Source organism: Patella vulgata, chromosome 2, assembly GCF_932274485.2.
Source record: "Patella vulgata chromosome 2, xgPatVulg1.2, whole genome shotgun sequence".
NCBI lineage: Eukaryota > Metazoa > Mollusca > Gastropoda > Patellidae > Patella > Patella vulgata.
In genome coordinates, this window is record NC_065880.2 from 25,837,392 (window position 1) to 25,856,370 (window position 18,979).

Below are 18,979 nucleotides of genomic sequence, written 5' to 3' on the forward strand. Positions count from 1 at the left end.
TAGGCCATAGTGCCGCTGTCCGAGCAAAATTTCCCTCATAGCACACTGTATGGCATATGCCCGTCTTCATTAGCCTAGTTCGGAGCAGAACAGTAGGACGTTAAACAGCATTTCAATTTCTGACAATAGATATTAAATTAATAATGACATCTACTCTTAAAGACAATATAATTAATAATGGCATCTACTTTTAAAGACAATAGATACATGTATATATATATATATATATAATTAATAATGACATCTAGTCTAATAGTGTCAAGATATTTCTTGCAGTCCCTGACCAAGATTAAGAAAGCTTTTCTGGGCCTTGTATGTGACCAGGAATATGGTTGTCTTCCAGTCCTGCATGTATGTCTTAAATCACCAATCTTACAACATATACATGTACTGCTGAATTGATATGAAATACTACACTACTTTGGAATGGTTTTATTCTAACACACAATTCATTAAGATAGGGAGTGAATGCTATAATTCAGTATGTACAGTTTGAGTTTGTCACCTTGCTATATTGGCCCAATTCATTCTGAATGTATCTAGATACAGAGAGAATGCACTTCAAAACGAGTAGGTCAATCTGCTGCATTGAATATCTCTAATGTATTGGCTGCCACATCTTTCTGCAATATAATACTCCATGGCTTCTTATCAGGTCCATAAGAAGAATATTCATTCGTTTAGACATAAAGAACCATATTAATATCACTCAGGGGAAATCTATGAGGGAAATCCATTTTCTTATGAATAGTTTTCTCTTATTATGTGTATGCAAGCCGTTAACTGTAGAAAGACTGCCAAAAACTGTATAGTTTGACAGGGGGATGCCAACTGTGTACAGTCTGCTTCTTGAATGAGGATCTAAATATGGTGGGAGGATCAGGAAAAATGTAAAACATATATCAGTGAGGGATTAATCATGTTTAATGGTATGTTTCGGTCTCATATTATAGACCCCTAATTAGAAACAGAAACCTTTTACAAAATAATTAATGACCAATTATTCACCAGTGAATACAAACTGGAGGTTCCTACTGTCATGGGTACTGTTACACAGAATGTTCATCATAAAACACAGTCCAGACCGTGACCTAATGGTTTGGAGTGTTCTACCTCAATTAGAAGCCGAGTTATTGTGTTTCAAAAAGGGTGATGGGCAGACATACACATAGACTGACGAACCAATTTTAAAAGTCCCCTGTTTTGTTTGAAATACACAATGAGGTTTATTCAATGAGATTTCTACATTCTAAGACATATTTCTTGTTGAATGAGCTGAAATATATGCACGGGACAGTGACAATAACTATTTGTAAAATCAGAGCTTGTCTTGCAATCCATCAGACATTCAAAGCACTAAAGTACTTGATTGAATACATTGTGGTTACTGGTGGCGCTTAATCTTATTTTACGCTTTCTTTAAAATTACAAAATGTACATGTAAGGAGAAAATGATCCATGCATTCCTGATTCCTATAGGAGAATTTATCTCTTATTTTCTGGACTGAAAGTTAGCAAATAATATCTTCCTAGACTGAAAGTTAGAAAGTTAGCAAATAATATCTTCCTGGACTGAAATAATATCTTTCTGGAATACATGTATTTGGAATGGAACAAAAGATAATTAGAATGATTAAATGATCAACATATTTTTCCAAAAAGAGTTGATCCCAAGATCGTTTTGACCCATAGACAGAAAAATATGGAAAACTATGCTGATTCTTGAAGTACTGAAGATGCCGAATATTAATAAAAAATGGCTGTGCTGTAAAATATTCCTTTTCTGTCCCAAAAATCAATGATTTCACAATCAGGAATCTTACAGGAATGTCAGGGTGTAATGCTAACGTCTTCATGAGTGATCCTCAGATTCAGGAAATGAATGTCGGAATAATATCAAAATAATTATCAATCATGTGGATTGTAATAGAATTTAGTCTGAGAATCTATAATGTACATTTGTACAACTCAGTCAGTCTTAGACACTGTTTGAGTGAATCAATTATAAGTTGGTCACATCATCAATGTATACCGTACATGTGTAATCTAAAAAACAAAGCCCATCTATGTAAAAAAAAAATTTGAAAGTAGTAAGTTGCTGTCAATGCAAAATTTCCCCCATCCCACTCTGTATTGTCAGTCTTCATTAGCTTGTCTGTTGCAGAAAAGTAGGATACCAAACACCATTTCATTTCAGTTCGTGATGAATGCCTTACCAAATTTCCAATATTCAATTTGGACTGGTGCTATTAAGACTCCATACTGAATTTACTGGAGATGGTCTATAGACAGATTAGAATGACCACTACAATAACTTCCAAGCAGTTGTCATCATTTATCTATCTTTCGTAAAATAAAAACACATGGATCTTTAAAGTCATTTGTACTTTCAGGGAAATATCTATTTTCCACGACTTAATCCATACTAAAGTGTACTCAAATTGAGTATTTAACATTTATTTAAGAAAACTAAAGATTTTAGTGAAGATTATAGGTGATGCTGGCTTGTTTTGACCACATCCTATTAATATCATCTACAGAGGATTCTGAATTTTTACAAAATTTAAATCATTGTAACTTAATACATTTAAATAATGAATGGATTGGAAATATTTATGGACTGACATTCCTATTAGAGATTCAACTTTCACATAATAGTTTATAGGGGATTAATAATCCCTAAAATGACGATCAGATAATTTAAAGGAGCTAAACCTCTAACTTAATATTATTCATAATATTCAAAATTAAAAATACGAATTTGAATTAAAAATTGGTCTATTTTGATCAATATTGATATTTTACCTTGAAAATGTGTGACCCTAATATCCAATATTTAAGAAACCATAACATTTTAAAATCAGTATACAACATTGTGTGAGCACCATTTGTATTAATGGAAGAAAGGAATACATATCACACAAGACAATGCAAAAGTAATAAAAAAATGGGTGATTCACAAATGACAAAATAATAATTAAAAAATGTACTAAGCAGGCGTAAACGAATGTCTTCAATTTGAACTGTTCACATATTTCCCAGAACATAAGTGATTAGAAGTTATAATAATATCTTTTAAAATTTATTGTAAATAACCTTATGTACACACATATTACATTAATATGTTCTTTCAGTCCCATTTTTACCTATTTTAAGGTTCCAAAGAATAGAGTTATACCACCTTCCAGGTGCCCTATCAATATCATCAGCCAATGTCTACTAGAGGACATTTTGGTACATGTATATATTCTTCAATACCTTTGGTTTAATATTTAGCTGATCCCACAAAATATGTAAAGTACATGCAGTTCAGGTAAACAAATAACACACTTTTATGGAATAACAATTACTATGGTTTATTTCACTGCGACGTTTCACAAGTCGTTATCAAGCATATACACAAATAGGTAAAAAATGAGAAATAGTTCATATAATAGTCAAAAGGAGCTACATGTAGAGGAATAATTTAGATGACCTTTCTGAATTTTTAATAACTACAGTCTATAATTAGAAGGAGGAAGACGTTTTGGTCTGAAGAATAGCTTACATGTATATAGATTAATTACATGTACATAGATTTTTTTTTCCTTTGGTTTTATCTATTCATGGCAGGAACGATGGGTGAAAAACAGTAGGTCGAGATACATGTGGTCGGGCCAGAAATCTTTACTTCAACTTCAGTTTTCTCAATTGCCAAATCAATAAGCATGTAAAATATTAATAACTCACAAGAAATCAACAATGTAGGCCTACTTACGTGTAAATGTACATGGTTTCAATGAATATAAATAAAATATAGGTTTGAGTATGTTTGAAATCTCAAAATCTCATTTGCATGAGGGGACCAAATAACTGTGGGTCTTTTAGAGAGTTATTTTTAGATTTTTACATATACCGTAACTAAAATGCCTGGAACTTTGTCAAAGATAGGTTGCCAGTTTTTATCTGAGCAGTCCATCAAGGTTGCTGCATTGTGAATTAAGAGGTAAAAAAAACCCTCAAATCTGCAGTACATGTATAACATTATTGGCACATTGATTCTAAGATATAATCAAGGACAATAACTCTTTCAGTAATTGTTGTAATTGTTATTCATCACAATACATGTAATTGAAACAAAGAGCATACATGTCATTTCAATATACATGTAGATGAAATGATGACGTTTGATGTTAAAATATTCACAAAATTGCAAAAAGTGAGCAATCGAGATATTACTCTAGAAATAAAAGAAGAGGCTGTCTGGATTCACTGATCTGAATAATACATAAAACTTCAAAGTTCAAAAACTTGGATGTTAACATTTGTCATAAACATATGAATAAAGTATGAACTATTCTTTTATTTCATGTTTTCATATTGATTTAACCTATAGCATATACAGTACAACAGTTTCAACTGGAAGAACTTGATCCTAAGACTTATGTTTTCATGCATACATTGCTGCATTAGTAAACTCTGACTGACTTTATTAAGATTTAAAATTCTGTTGTGCTATGGTCTAACTTTTGTTCATGTAATTTCTAATGAATTTAAGACAATGTATAATCTAATTTCTTTATTTGTTCCTCGTAAATGGGACTTTTAATCTTGCAATTTTTATTCTATTTCATGTTATTTCTATTATTGAAAATCAATCTATTCTCTTCATTGAAGCTTCCCTAGTTTAGAATGAACATCAAATAAATGAAGAATTTTGATACATCTACGTTAACAACCATCATTAGGATGTCGTTTGGTGTTGCCACCAACTGCATGGCAATAATTCCACGCAATCACTGCTCAGACATTGGCTTTACCTTAACATAAGCGGTTCGTGCGAGTTCTTTGGTTGACCGAGTGTTAAAAATATATTGATATTGAGCATGGTTTTGGCTAATAAAAACACCTTCAGCTTATTAATTAGTAAAAGATATTTACCATAATAATGTTACTTTTTGGTACGAACAATCTGCTACTTTACAATTATTCTTTTGGACTGGGTACAGCTATTATTGTTAATTTTAAACCAAAATACTAGATTACTGACATACTCCATGCAGTGCAGTGTGCTATGGGGGAAATTTTGACTCTACAGTGGTGCTACGGCCTGCTCTTATTTCGAATTCCAAATGTCGCGGAATCTTTAACATGCTGCAGCTAGTGTTATGCATCAGAGCCTCGGGTTTTGACAGACTGGTTTAATTGCTAGTTTAATTTCAATGATAGGTAAATGAAATAGTGTTTAACATCCTACTGTTCTTCTCCCGACTGGTCTAATGAAGATGGACATATGCCATACAGTATGCTATAAGGGGAATTTTGCCCAGACAGTGGCACACTCTTATATTGAATATCACTGCCAAAGGATCTTTTACATGTATGCCAATGTGTACACGGGACCTCGGTTTTTCGTAACATCCAAACAACTATACACTGTCCCTTGCCAGGCCCTCTTTCCTGCTCCACTGACAAGGGTGAACCACACCGGAAAATCTGGATGAACTTTCAGTGCAGGGATCGAACACCCGACCTCAACCGTGGCTCCCAAATGATACATGTAGGTTTATAGTTCTAATTAATAAAACAATATTAGCAGTAACCAGGGCTATATCCCATTCAGAAAACAGTGCCGCAACCCCCATTCCCAATCTATTTCGGCTTTATTGATGAAATTTAAAACTGAAATATGCATATAGATGAGGTCCTTTCTAATTGGTTGAGGGTTAATTTAATCAAACAAATATTAAATTTCTTAAAATATTTTAGTTTGAAATTTTGTCATTAAGATCTGTGATCAAAGTCTTTTATGCAGTATTTTCAGGCTTCGATTAGTAGGTTGATCTGGAGGGGCAAAGCTGGGGCAAAGTCCAAGGTTAAGGGGGCAAAGGCACGAGCTTCAACTAGGGGTAGGGGGACTCCCCCAGAAAATTTTGAAAAACAGGTTGCCGGAAATGCAGCCTGGCAGTATTTCAGGCACTGATCGATGAGGTAAAGTGTCAAACGAACGGACTTGCAAATCACGACTAAGCCCACTCACGGGCATCAAAGTAGGGAGTCCTCCCCCAGAAAATTGGGAAAAATAGACTGCCGGAAATGCTGTCCTACAGTATTCTGTCAGGCACCGATCGTCGAGATAAATAGATCTGCCCAGATACCGTTCGTCGCCTGATCAATAGTTTATCCGACTAGAGAACAAAATGTCAAACGAACGGACTTGCGAACCTCAACAAATTCCCCTTGTGAGCGCCAAAGTAGCGAGTTCATTGGGGACCCCGCCAAGAAAATTTTGAAAAATAGACTGTCGGAAATGCTGTACAACATGCAAGTTTATGACTGAGTGGGGGTGTGGGATTTATTCACCGTAGAAGGTATTGATTACCAAAACGTATCACAAATACTTTTTTTTATTTTCTAAAATCATTGGGGGGGCAAACAGAGGGCAGACCAGATTAATGCCCCCCCTCCCTGGCGCCGCCACTGGCTGACTCTGAACCTAAGAACATTAAATTTTGCAAGGGATAGGAGCTGATATTGTTTTAATACTATTCAAAGACAACTTTTAAATTTATATTATAGCACAAAATTATAAGCTTATAGTTTTTGGAAATAGTTGATAATCAAAAGGCTTCTTTGTTCAACTCGCTCAACCAAAGAACTCTGAATGCGTGAGATCTGGCGTTCATTGTATTTGCGCTGATAGATGTGCATAATGATGGTTGCTAGCTGAAAGTATCAAAATTCTAAATTTGTTCGATGTTTATTCTAAACATGTAAAGTGCCGTTGAAAAGAAAAATTTTCTTTGCAACAATAGAAATAACATGAAATAGAATAAAAATTGCAAGATTAGAAGCCCCATCTACATACACATGTATAAGCGGAACAAATAAAAACATTAAATTATACATTGTCTTAGATTGGAAATTACATGAATAGTAATTAGAGGATAGAATTTTGAATCTAATACATGTACTGCCATACTGTTGAGTGTCAGACAGGGCAGGGCTGGGGTAATGAAAATGTAATTAATTACATTCCAAAAATCATGTAATGGTCAATTACATTCAATTACATTTTATGACACATATCAATATTTCAAACTATGCCATGACATGCCTCAAATTTTAGCATCAAAATGGTTAATCTTACACAAATCCAAAATATTGGATTTTTTTTTTAAAAAATGGGTGAAATCATAATTATTCAATTTTATTACTTTAGATTTTGGACCCTTTTTTAGACTTAAAAGCTTAATCAAAGTTGGTTCCTGAATAGATGTATACATAGATTGTCATCAAAGATAAGTGCCAATAAACATTTTAATCAACCAATCTGTTGGTTTAAAAGACAACCAGATACATGTAGTCCTGTTACAGATAAATTTCAAAGTGGGAAACCAACCAATGGCTTTTAAGTATCTCATGATTTTATGGTTATAAAATATGTATATATGTATTTTGTTCTACAGTCATGCTGACTAATTTTCCCAGTTGTATAGAGTCTATATGTATAGACCAACTACCACATTTGGATTGCTTATGAATTTTATCTAATTGCTTAAAATGTAGTGAACTATACTTTCAATTTATTTTTTTTTTATCTATGTAATTACCTAAAATGTAGTGAACTATACTATCAATTTTTTTTTATCTATGTAATATCTCAAATGTAGTGAAGTATACTATCAATTTTTGTAATTATCTAAAATGTAGTGAACTATAGCCTACTTACAATTTATTTTTCAAAGTCACACAGTTACATCAATAGTTTTTGTCATACACTACCCCTCACTTGAAAATTTACTTTTGCCTTGAAGTAATATTTGATAAAAAGTACAATTTATACAGAAAAATCTATAGTGAGATTTCATAGGTGCTTCATGGCAGAAAAATAAGATTGTTTTTTTTTTAATTTTTATAAAAAGGTTTTTATTTATATACATGAAGTCATAAAGTAATAATTACTTTCAATGTACATGTAATGGGCAATGGTACATGTACATGTAATGATTGCTAAAAATGAGAAAGTACAATGTAACTGTATAAAACACAAATTTATATGGAAAACAATCACTGGGTTTATTTCACACGTTTCAACAGGTTCCTCTTGTCGTTCTCTTACAAGAGGAACTTGTTGAAACGTAGTGTGAAATAAACCCAGTGATTGTTTTCCATATAAATTTGTGTTTTATATCATATGTTCAGTTACTAAATGCCGTATAAGGATTTCAATGTAACTGTAATGATTACATTTAATAAGTAATTGATACTGTTTGTTCTATGCTATGCTGGACAGTGGTGAAATATTACATGGATTTAAAATTAAATGAAATGAGGTCCATTTACATATGCTTATTTATGCATACACTTATACAGGGTGACCCAAAACAAACTAGAACCCATAAAATTTAACAAGCAGTTGTTATACTGTGATGTAATAAATTTTGAACTTTAAAACACTTCATAATATACAAAAAATGAGATAATGCTAAAAATTGACATACTGTTTGGAAAAAAATATCTTGCCCATCTGAGATAAACAAAATATGTGTGAAATTGAGTGAATGGCTGACAAATTTTTGAAGTGAAAATATGAATTTGGAACTGAAATTTTGTATAAGCCTTTTTTGTCTTGTCCATTTAATAAAAAGTTTTACACTAGGCACATGTAAGTATATGATAAATATATCAATCAGATTAACTATTGTTAAATACATGAATGGTCAAGATCATTAATATAAACTTTTAACACTTTGTTTAATTGACTATCAATTATATCATCATCAATATTCTACACCTTTAATAAGTAACATTAATAGAATCCTCATGAAATATTTAATTCATATTTCATGCTCAATTTTTGGAATGTTTTTTGTGTTTCACTTTTTGGAAACAGAAATTTTAAAGTAATAATTACTGGTATCTGTTTTTGAAGATTAATTGATTTCACTTTTTGGAAACAGAAATTTTAAAGTAATAATTACTGGTATCTGTTTTTGAAGATTAATTGATTTTACTGAATTATTATATAAATGGAAATATTTTCATTAGGAGACAAAAAACTAAAACAATTGCATTAATCAAAGTAACTGCACAATATGCATTTTTTTTTTGAAAATATCAAATTTCTCATGGCCTAATCCAATTTAATACATGTATCTACTGGTACTCAGATTGACAATCTAATATTTAATTAAGAAAACAAAATCAAAATATCAATGTTCGATAATCTCCCAGCTTGGATTCAATCAGATAGATTTTGTGAATCATAAAGATAGCGTTGTGCTTGTTTACATACTGTAGGGAGTTGTATAGATCAGCGAAATTTCGATTTATCATATGGACGAAATAGGACCATTTTTTTCGTAATGGAGACGATTTAAACATACATTATGCAAGAGCTAAATCTGATATTATTGCAAGTCTTTATTTAGGCTTAAGATGTCATAGAAATTATAAATTAGATCTTTATTTACACAACAAGCACAAAATCAACTCTGTAGACTCACGGATGGCTTGGATTCAGCTTGGATTTAAACGGGATTTCGTTGACTGATTTAATTTTAAATGGCGTTGTGAGCGGAGATTAACCGTTACGTTGACGTCATACTCCCGGATCGAGGCTAAATGATAGAGTGTACGAAGCGAGGCCGCTGTTGAGCGATGCCTTAACAAATGACATCTAAACTATTTAAAGTGCAATAGACTAAACACAGATAATGACAAATTATACAATTCCTAGAGACCGTGTGATGACTAATACAGATGGACAGGTCTCTGTCTTAATAATATCAATAAAAATATTTTTATTTCCCCAAAAGGCACGACGCCACTGGTGTATACATGTACCTATAGATTTATCATAATTGTATTATAATATTATGTCCTATATTCAATTGATTTAATGCATGCCCAAAATACAAGTAAGAATGAAAATTTATCCTCTCACTTATTTTGTCCAATTGTTATAAAAATCAAAAAAGGTAAAACACAAATTTATTCGGATATGATGACAGCAGAGATTATGTAGGTGGAGTTAACGCCTGTCAATCAAATGATCGGCCATACTAAGAATCGGTGAATATGGAATTCAATCCCATTTCTAGTCAAAAATTACACTGGTGATAACTATGTTCAGAATAAAGTAATTTGATTGAAATTTTCAATATATTCTTCTTTCATCATCTATTTTTGAACTGTTATAGCAAGAATGGCTAACTCCTTATAAAAATCTCCCATAATGTATCTTTAACTTTTACAATATAGTAGTGTAGTATGCAAGGGATTCCTACAATGTATATTGCTCAAATCACATGGATCGACTTTAACACAGAATAGTGAAAAGTAAATAAATAAGTCTGAATGGCCTTTAAAAAATACTCTAATTTTAATATTTGTGTGAAAGCTATTAGGAATAGCAATTTATTCTATTTCTATTGTGGTATGTATATTTTTTACCTCAGATATTTGTTTGCCTGAATACCTGCCAATTCTACTACCGTACTAGTAAATTTAGTACTGTATGTATGAGGATTTCTGCTATAAGTATATCAGAACAGGGGGATTAAAAAAACATAAGGTTAGAAATGTAGCTTATTTACTATTGTTTATAAATCTCTTACCTTTCGCAAAATGTAAGAACTATGTCTATATAGATAGTTTAAATACATGGCACATATTGTACGAACTATACATATTTTAATCCATGGAATGTATAAACACCATTCACATAGTTTTAATACACGGAATGTACTGTATATGCACTATTCACATATAGTTTTAATACATGGAATGTAAGAACTGGATGTAAATGTAAGAAATAGTTATTCTGGAAAAAGTTGCTAAAAATATCCTAATCAACACATACATCTGTACATGTACCAGTAGTAAGTAATTCTAGTTATCATAAAAATGTTGAAATACCATGCTTCTTAAAATTATGGATTGTCACATGAGGGATATTGAGTACCTTTCATACATGTACATTTACTACCGTACCATGTATTGTGAAAGATGAATCTCTAAAAGGAAAAACAATGGTTCAATTCTGTTCAGTATTTAAAATTGAATTGAAATTTTCCAACACTCGGAATACTCTGCAGACAAAATAAAGAAGCCAGTGATGTACCTCTTTTTAGCCTAATAGATTGTAAACCAATGTACAAAGGATGTAACTATTGTTTTTTTTATCTCATCCAAATGACAGGCACACTTTCCTCATCAATTGAGCCAGCACTAACCCTGAATAGTTGGAACTGGGTTTTGAAAACGTGGAGTGTCTCCTCTATTCACATCAGGATTCAAACCTGGGACATACAACAAGCCCTAGAGCATTTGCGGCACCAAAGGGGGAGGGGGGCTTTTGCCCTCCCATAAATGTTGTCTGCCTTCTGTTTGCCCCCCCCCAACCGTTTGTTTGACACTTTCCCCTTTGGTTAGATAAACTACATGTAGTAGTCAGACGACAGACGGTATCTGGTCAGATCTATTTATCTCGATGATCAGTGCCTGAAATAGTGCCAGACTGCATTTCTGGAAGTCTGTTTCTCAAACATTTCTGTAGGAGGGCCCCCCACGCCATACCCCTAGTTGAAGCTTTGTACCTTGGATTTTGTCCCTGCAGCCACTGCCCTAGAGACTTGAAAGAGAAAGAATTATTCAGCGACACTTCGTAAATGGTATAATCTACTGTCTACGGTACTTGAATGAATTACGTCTTTATGGTCATGTGTCAAGAAGATTAATAAATTATATATGTACTTGTCACAAGCACAGGCAGTACCGGTATTATAATAAAATCAACATAAGATGTTGTGGGGACTTTTATAATAAAAACAACCATAAATCAATCCAGAATGAATAATTCAAAGATCATAGGAAAACCATTATGTAGCTCTACTAGTGCATAGAAAATATTACACCTTGCTTTTTTTAAAATATTGACCTGAAATAAAGTGTTTGTAATTTAAAAGAGTGGGGAAATCCCCATATTATGTCAAACTAGGCTCTTCTAATTACAAAAAATAAATTTTCATTGAAAAAACACAAATTGAATGCTATGACACCCAAACTAGTGATGCGAAACAAGTATGACACCCAAACAAGTAATTAATTTTACTTGGCCTAGTGTATTTCCTCATACATCAAAGTTGTAATATACCTGCTGTAAAATGACTGAATATCTTTGACTAGGGTCATAAATAAAATTGTCGATTTCATTGGATTTTATACATGTTTTTTTGGTCACATAATAGAGGCAGCAATAAATACTTCGGCGATTAATTTGAAATATGTTTGATATACATGTACACATGTATTGGAAAATGGTGTCGGCTGAAGTTCAGGCAAGGTGAAATTCATTTGCAAAGGGTGCACCTGAATAATTCACCATAAAAATTTGGCTAGTGTGTCCGAGCTATTACAGAATGAAATCAAATGGGGTTTAATGTCCTAATGTTCTGCTCCCACTGGGATAATGAAGACGGGCATACACCATACAGTGGGAAATGTTGCCCGGAAAGCAGCACTAAAGACTACTCTTATATCCAATTCCCAAGAAGGGCTCTTTTAAGTGCATGCCAATGTGTACATGTACATGGGACCTTGGTTTTCATCTCATCTGAACAACTATACTATCCAGCACCACTGACAAAAGGGCACCACGCCGGAAAATCCCGATGAATTTTCTCAACAAAAACAGGGATCAAACACAGGTACTCGAGGTTAGCAAGCCAACGGCTTACTCACTGAGCCACTGTGGCTTTCCTGTTAGAGAATGATAAAAACCTCCAAGGAAAATAAACAGAAACATATTATTAATGGTTAAACAAAATTTTATAGGACATGAAATAAATATAAATTATATACCACATAAATAGTTCATATTTCAATGACAAAACAAAATTTTGAATTGTCTTTTTGTAAAACAGCTGGCACAGTACTGAAGGTTCTTGACTAGTCTTGTAGCAGTGATTATGGTTGATTAATACTCAGCCAATTAAAAAATACCATGTGTTGTTGTTATGTACATATAAACAAGTGATTTTAAACCATACATTACTATTATTTCTTTTCTTTCTAAAAATTATTTATACTGGTAGACACCAGGTTATATTGGTTAGTGTCCCAAGTCTAAGATTTTGAAACATGTGTAGTAAAACAAGCAATCGAGCTGCCAGGCAAAAAAACCTGACAGTCATACTGTGATATTTAGGTAAATTAGAAGTTTTGTACTGTATAATATTAGCGGGACTTTGACACGATTCTATTTCATAATCATGTGAAATGTGAAATATGTATGATTTTTGAAGGTCCTCCAAGAGGGCTAAAATCGTTATCCCATTCTGAGAAAACTTAACAAATATTTTAAGGATCAAAAGGATTGGGCCCTATTGATCTTACCTTTTCCCCATACATTTCTTGCAAAATGTGGGTGTATCTTGCATGGCAACCATTTGTTTCTACTGAATTATTTGATGGATAAGGAAAGATTGTGAGAAAAACTCTATCCCGTTGTCTTTTTTTTTTTTAAACCTAATCTGTCAAAGATGTAACGAAAGTGAGACAGGGTTGAAATAAAGATCGACTGTTCAGTTATCCAATCGGGTCCCTCTCAACCCAGGGATCAGTATAGAAGTCTCACTTATATGTTAAAATCAGGCGTCATTGTATCTAACTGATAATTATTTCATTTGCGTGCAATAACCTGGACAAAGGAGCACTTGCGGGCTTGTTGGATGATAAATGTGTTGTTGGAACATGACACTGCAAAGTGAACAAGAATATATAATAACTCTGGAATTTATTGTCAGATATTGCTGAAATTGATATAATAATAATAATATTAACAGTCTTGACTTTCTCTTCTCACTAAAGTAAACAACAAACATATATTCTAAATTTAAAAGAGATGATTAATTTTATATTGTGGATGACGAATTGACAGACATTTCAATGTGGACATATAAAAATTGTTATTATGATCAATGGCATCTTAAAAAAAAAAATCATACCAATATTCTTCCTGTGGTCGTTTGTCCCGATATCAATTCTCCTGCCCAATCTTTGGCTTCTGTCATCCATCCTATTTCTGGATCCGCAGATTTAACAAATAATGGATTAGATGTTCCTCCCGGACCAACATTTGGCGATAACTTGTGGGATCCAGTACCTGTATGTGCAGCTCTATAAGATATTTGATTTTTCTTCTTGCGGCAAAATGCCAATACAATAATACGATAACTTACAATAATTACAAATCCGAACATAAACGTAACTAAACTTGACGTAAGGAAAGCGTACCAATAACGCTCCTTCAGACACTCTTCAGTGCTGTAGGGTGTTGTTCCAGACACATTGCTTGTTGGCATGACGGCTTAAAGATTTAAGTAGCTCCACACAGGGCTACTGACAGGTTTCGTAAATATTTAACAGGAATACTATTCACACAAAAATTATGCACAATTCTTTTTCAATAAAGCCATCTTATAACATCCAAATATAGAAAGCTCCTGCAACAACTTTGAAATCTCTGTCTCTGGTGCCAAGAAAATAGTCTTGCTTCTTTACTTCCTAACTGAATGAGTTTGACAGAAATAAGACAAGTCGTGACTGCCGCCCATGTCACAGGTTTTATAACTGTCAGCTCTAACACGCTTCATAAACGCCGCGATAAATTAATACCTCATACATCTAGCTAAAATCACTGCTACAGTTTAGTTAACCTTTACTTAACATGGTTTACATTTTGACTTACGAAGAAATTTCCACACAGTCCTTACGTTATCTATTCCTGAAGACGATTCCAAGCACCTGTTTAACAACGCCACCTATCGTCGACCCAAGGTTTCCGTTATATTCCGTAGCGTGAACTCCTTTCGTTAGAAACCGATAGTGAAGATCGATCGTATTACAGTACATACATATACTGTCGATCAGGTCTATTCTCACTCGTTAATAGTGTTTCTTCCATGTAACCATAGGGATAGGCCTACAAACAGATGGAAAATTGCCACAAAATACTAACATATATACCTACATTTACAATGCATCTTTTGTGATAGTTATCTACACCGACACAATATTGAATAGGTGTGCTGTAAAAGAAAGAATTAATGCTGATTTGAGCGCTAATCATGTAATACAGTAAACCCGTCTGTCGTTTATTGAATAACAGTCTTACATTTAATATAACAGGTTTAAACTATTATCCGTAGGCCTATTTGAGAAATAATAGAAAGCAAACTATATAATGTAGTCGCTGGGAATCTCACTATGTGCTATCCCGAAAACCATTGAACAAAACCCGGTAAACCGGCCCACTGAGAAAATTTATAAATTTTGGCACCATTCAGTGCAATCTCGGTGAATTTGATACCCAGTTTTTGGATGAGTTTATCTAGTTTTTTTTAACATTTAATATTTTTGATCATGTACAAGTATTATATTGGTGTGTTCATTTCTGATACCTTGCATTAACACAGGGCCCCGTTGACCGAGTAAGGGGCGGGTGTTGAGGTATTGGCATCTTCTCTGATAATTCAAAGATTTGCCTAAAACTTGTTGAAAATAATGATTTGATCTTGCATCAAGAGGTGGTATCTGGCTTTTTCAAAATTGTTCAGGAGAGACAAAAAAACTTCATAAAATTGAGACTAAAGACATCTTACAATATGAACTAGTTTTTTAACACAGCGCATCGTCTGATATTGTCGTCATAAAGGACAGCGTTTTGCGAGTTGCATCATCCGTCTTACGAACTTTTGACATCACAAAAAAAAACAACCTCAAACCAAAAGTACAATTAATTGGATTGGGGTTTAACGTCGCTGCAGCGACGATGCTAATGAAGACGGGCATACGCCATTCATTGTGCTATGACCTACTCTTATTTTGAATTCCAAAAATCAAGGGTGATTTTACGTACGTACGCAATCTTTTTGTCAGCTCCGAACGGTTAGACACTGTCCTTGTTAGGCCCCCGCCCTGTACCAGGGAAATAAAACCGGAAATATCTGACGAATACTTTCGACCAAGAACAGGAGCGAAACCTAAATATAAAAAAAAAACAATTTGTTAAACAATTTTAATAGAGCTATTAATTATCGAACAAGTAAAACATAACTTAAAACTTAATATTTGATGCAGTCTAACTGACAGAAAATATTGACAAAAACAAAACAAACGTATGAAATTGACTGAACAATAACACGAATTTGACGGGGAGTTAAATTTGGCACGTCTAGAAAAGTCTTGGAATTCTTCTCCGTATACTTTAATTTATATTCAATGCGGCGATTGTTGCCGGGGGTATATTTTAAGACACACAGTTACGTGACAACCGGTTCTCCTGTTTTGATTCCAGGGCGAATGGACGTATAATACTTTAGTTTACTGTAATATTGAAACTGAAAAACTTAATTTCGCAGTTCGAATGAATATAAGCGATCATTTTAATGAAAAATGTCTAAACAATTTAACAAGTTACTGATGCACTAAACTTGGATCAAGAAAATGACACCGCTTACACGGAGTTGCTTACACGGGCTAGAATAGCAGAAAACGCATTTACGGTGATTAAATTTTCAAATTTGTCTCCGGGAGGTTGAGGCCTCCATATACCGCGCGACGATTGATTGGTTGTTTGGAATTCGGGTCAGCCAGGGAGGCTATATTTGACCAAATTGAAGTTGCTGTATTCACAGACTGGAATAACAGGAAAACGCGTTTGCGGCAGTTACATTTTCAAAATTTTCTTCGTTGACTGTAAACGATTGATTGGAATTCGAGTCAGCCACCTTAATAAGGCTATAATATATATTCGACCACTTTGAAGTTGCTTTGTTCACCGGCTGAAATAGCAGGAAAACGCGTTTGCGACAGTTAAATTTTCTCCTAACGGTCCCGTCTTCGAGGACTGTAAACGATTGATTGGAATTCCGAGTCAGCCGCCTTTATATTAGACCGCTTGAAGTTGCTTTGTTCACTGGCTGAAATATCGGGAAAACGCGTTTGCGGCAGTTAAATTTTCAAAATTTACTCCTAACGGTCCCGTCTTCGAGGACTGTAAACGATTGATTGGAATTCCGAGTCAGCCACCTTAATTAGGCTATATTAGACCACTTTGAAGTTGCTTTGTTCAACGGCTGCAATAGCAGGAAAACGTGTTTGCAGTCGTCAAATATTCCAAAATTGTCTTTGGGGGGGGGGGGGTATACAAGGTCGCTGCTGTCTTTAAACCCGAAATTTTTTCGGGCATTTCGGGTTCTGCCCCCCTAACTGTCATCGAGCCCCTACCCCTATGGACATTACGACATTTTTAATGTCGTGGCGTTGTGTGAAGACGTCGTATTATCGGGTTAAAATGTCGTGGTGTCGGGTTAAAATGTCGGGTTGTTAGGTTGTCGCCTTATGAAGGGCGACACTACGACATCACGACATGATACCAATTAGCCACCATATCGAATTGACGTGGTGGGAGGGACTTATCATTATAGCAACATTATGGGATATAAACATATTTCTAAATGTGACACTAACATTATGTCCGTAATTTGTCATGAGCAAAGTTTACGGGTCCTATCAACAAATTCTTCAACGCGAAAGATAACTGAGTGCCAAGAATGTTTCTGAAGTGACGAAGGCGGCTTTTACAAGATTTTCCTGTACGGAGTTGAAGTGAGATCATGCCTTCTGGTGTCTAGTTGACCAGAAACTAACAGGTATTCCAGAATTAAGAAATACAATTTAGTGTTTTCGACTAAAATCGTCGATTGAGGGATTCATATGTCCTCTAACCAGTTTAGTGACTGTTCTCAAGCGTAGCTAATTGTGAACTGACAGCGTAAGTTAAGTATGGCCATGGATGCCCGTCAAATTGGAAGATTGGCATAATTTAAATCCATAGTAGGGCCCTTCACAGGGCAAGGATCAAGGGCCTTGTGCCCCCAATCCGAACTTGTGCAGAGCCCTAGTCTCAGTGCCCGCCATGTCGCTTTTCTGGGATATCGTGCTTTTCTGTCAACTAGGTATTTTAAGTTTTGAGAATTGTGGGATCGGTTCAATGAGCCATAAACTTCGTGTCCGCAGACGCAGTATATTATGAACAATATTTGATGAAATATGCTTATGCTGTATTGTCAATAACCAAGAGAAAGATCTACCACATCTCTCACGCCAAGATCCACTGCTGTTTTCAGACTGGCATTAAAGGACAATATTGGTGTCAGTCATTATCACATTAATTAAACACGTTCCAAATATAATTTTAACACAGAGATCATTGCTACGATAGCTGAGTAATACAGGTTTCCTGAATCGGAAGTGACGAACGCCAAAGGAAAACACGAGTCATCCCTCTATATAACTGACTGAAGTGACGAGTGATAACAGATACATGGGCGAATTTCTGCTCACTAATAATTCCTTCGAAGACCAGCTCTATCACATGTGTGATAATGACTTGCACCAATATTGTCCTTTAATGTCATTAAAAATACTTGCGTGACCATTATTTAGAGAAATGTTTAAGACTGTCGTGCTTAAAGGGAACTAACTGCATTTTATTTTGCCATGGCTCGACATCGCTAAAACCTATTAGTCAGGTTGATATGTTCACTGAATCGTTGTTCATTTTTTGACAAAAGCGTTGACTTTGATCACCTCTTTCGAACAAAAGCAGAACACAAGTGATCTGACCTCATTTTCAACCGCCATTGTATTGAGTCACCCTCTCCTTTACGTTACTTTCTATTTTGCTGTTTTTGTTTGGGTTTTTTTAGGTTTAAATTGAGATTTTCTTATAGGATATGCAGCAAAATAGAAACCCCACAGGGTCGCTGTTTGTCTCGGTTCCATGTGCGCCAGACTCTTGGGAAACCACATTAGATACCGAATTAAAAATGCACTAATTTAAAGAGGGGTTATCACTTTCAAAAACAAAATAAAATAATCAATTTTTATTAAATCGTTTTCAAAATTATAAGTGGGACCTTTTGCGCGA

The 18,979-nt window shown here is 34.2% G+C and overlaps 1 protein-coding gene across 7 annotated transcripts in view; it reads right to left on the reverse strand.

Moving 5' to 3' along the window:
- Nucleotides 1-14,824, reverse strand: part of LOC126809837 (calcium-activated potassium channel slowpoke) — an 82,304-nt gene extending 67,480 nt beyond the window's left edge. For 6 of the 7 annotated variants that reach the window (XM_050534642.1, XM_050534645.2, XM_050534643.1 and 3 more), the window contains exon 1: nucleotides 13,992-14,824. In XM_050534642.1, coding sequence (XP_050390599.1) covers nucleotides 13,992-14,348 — 357 coding nt within the window. In that variant the 5' untranslated portion in view covers nucleotides 14,349-14,824. The remainder of the gene's footprint in view (nucleotides 1-13,991) is intronic. The other variant, XM_050534646.1, reaches the window with a different exon arrangement.
- Between the last annotated feature and the right edge of the window lie 4,155 nt (nucleotides 14,825-18,979).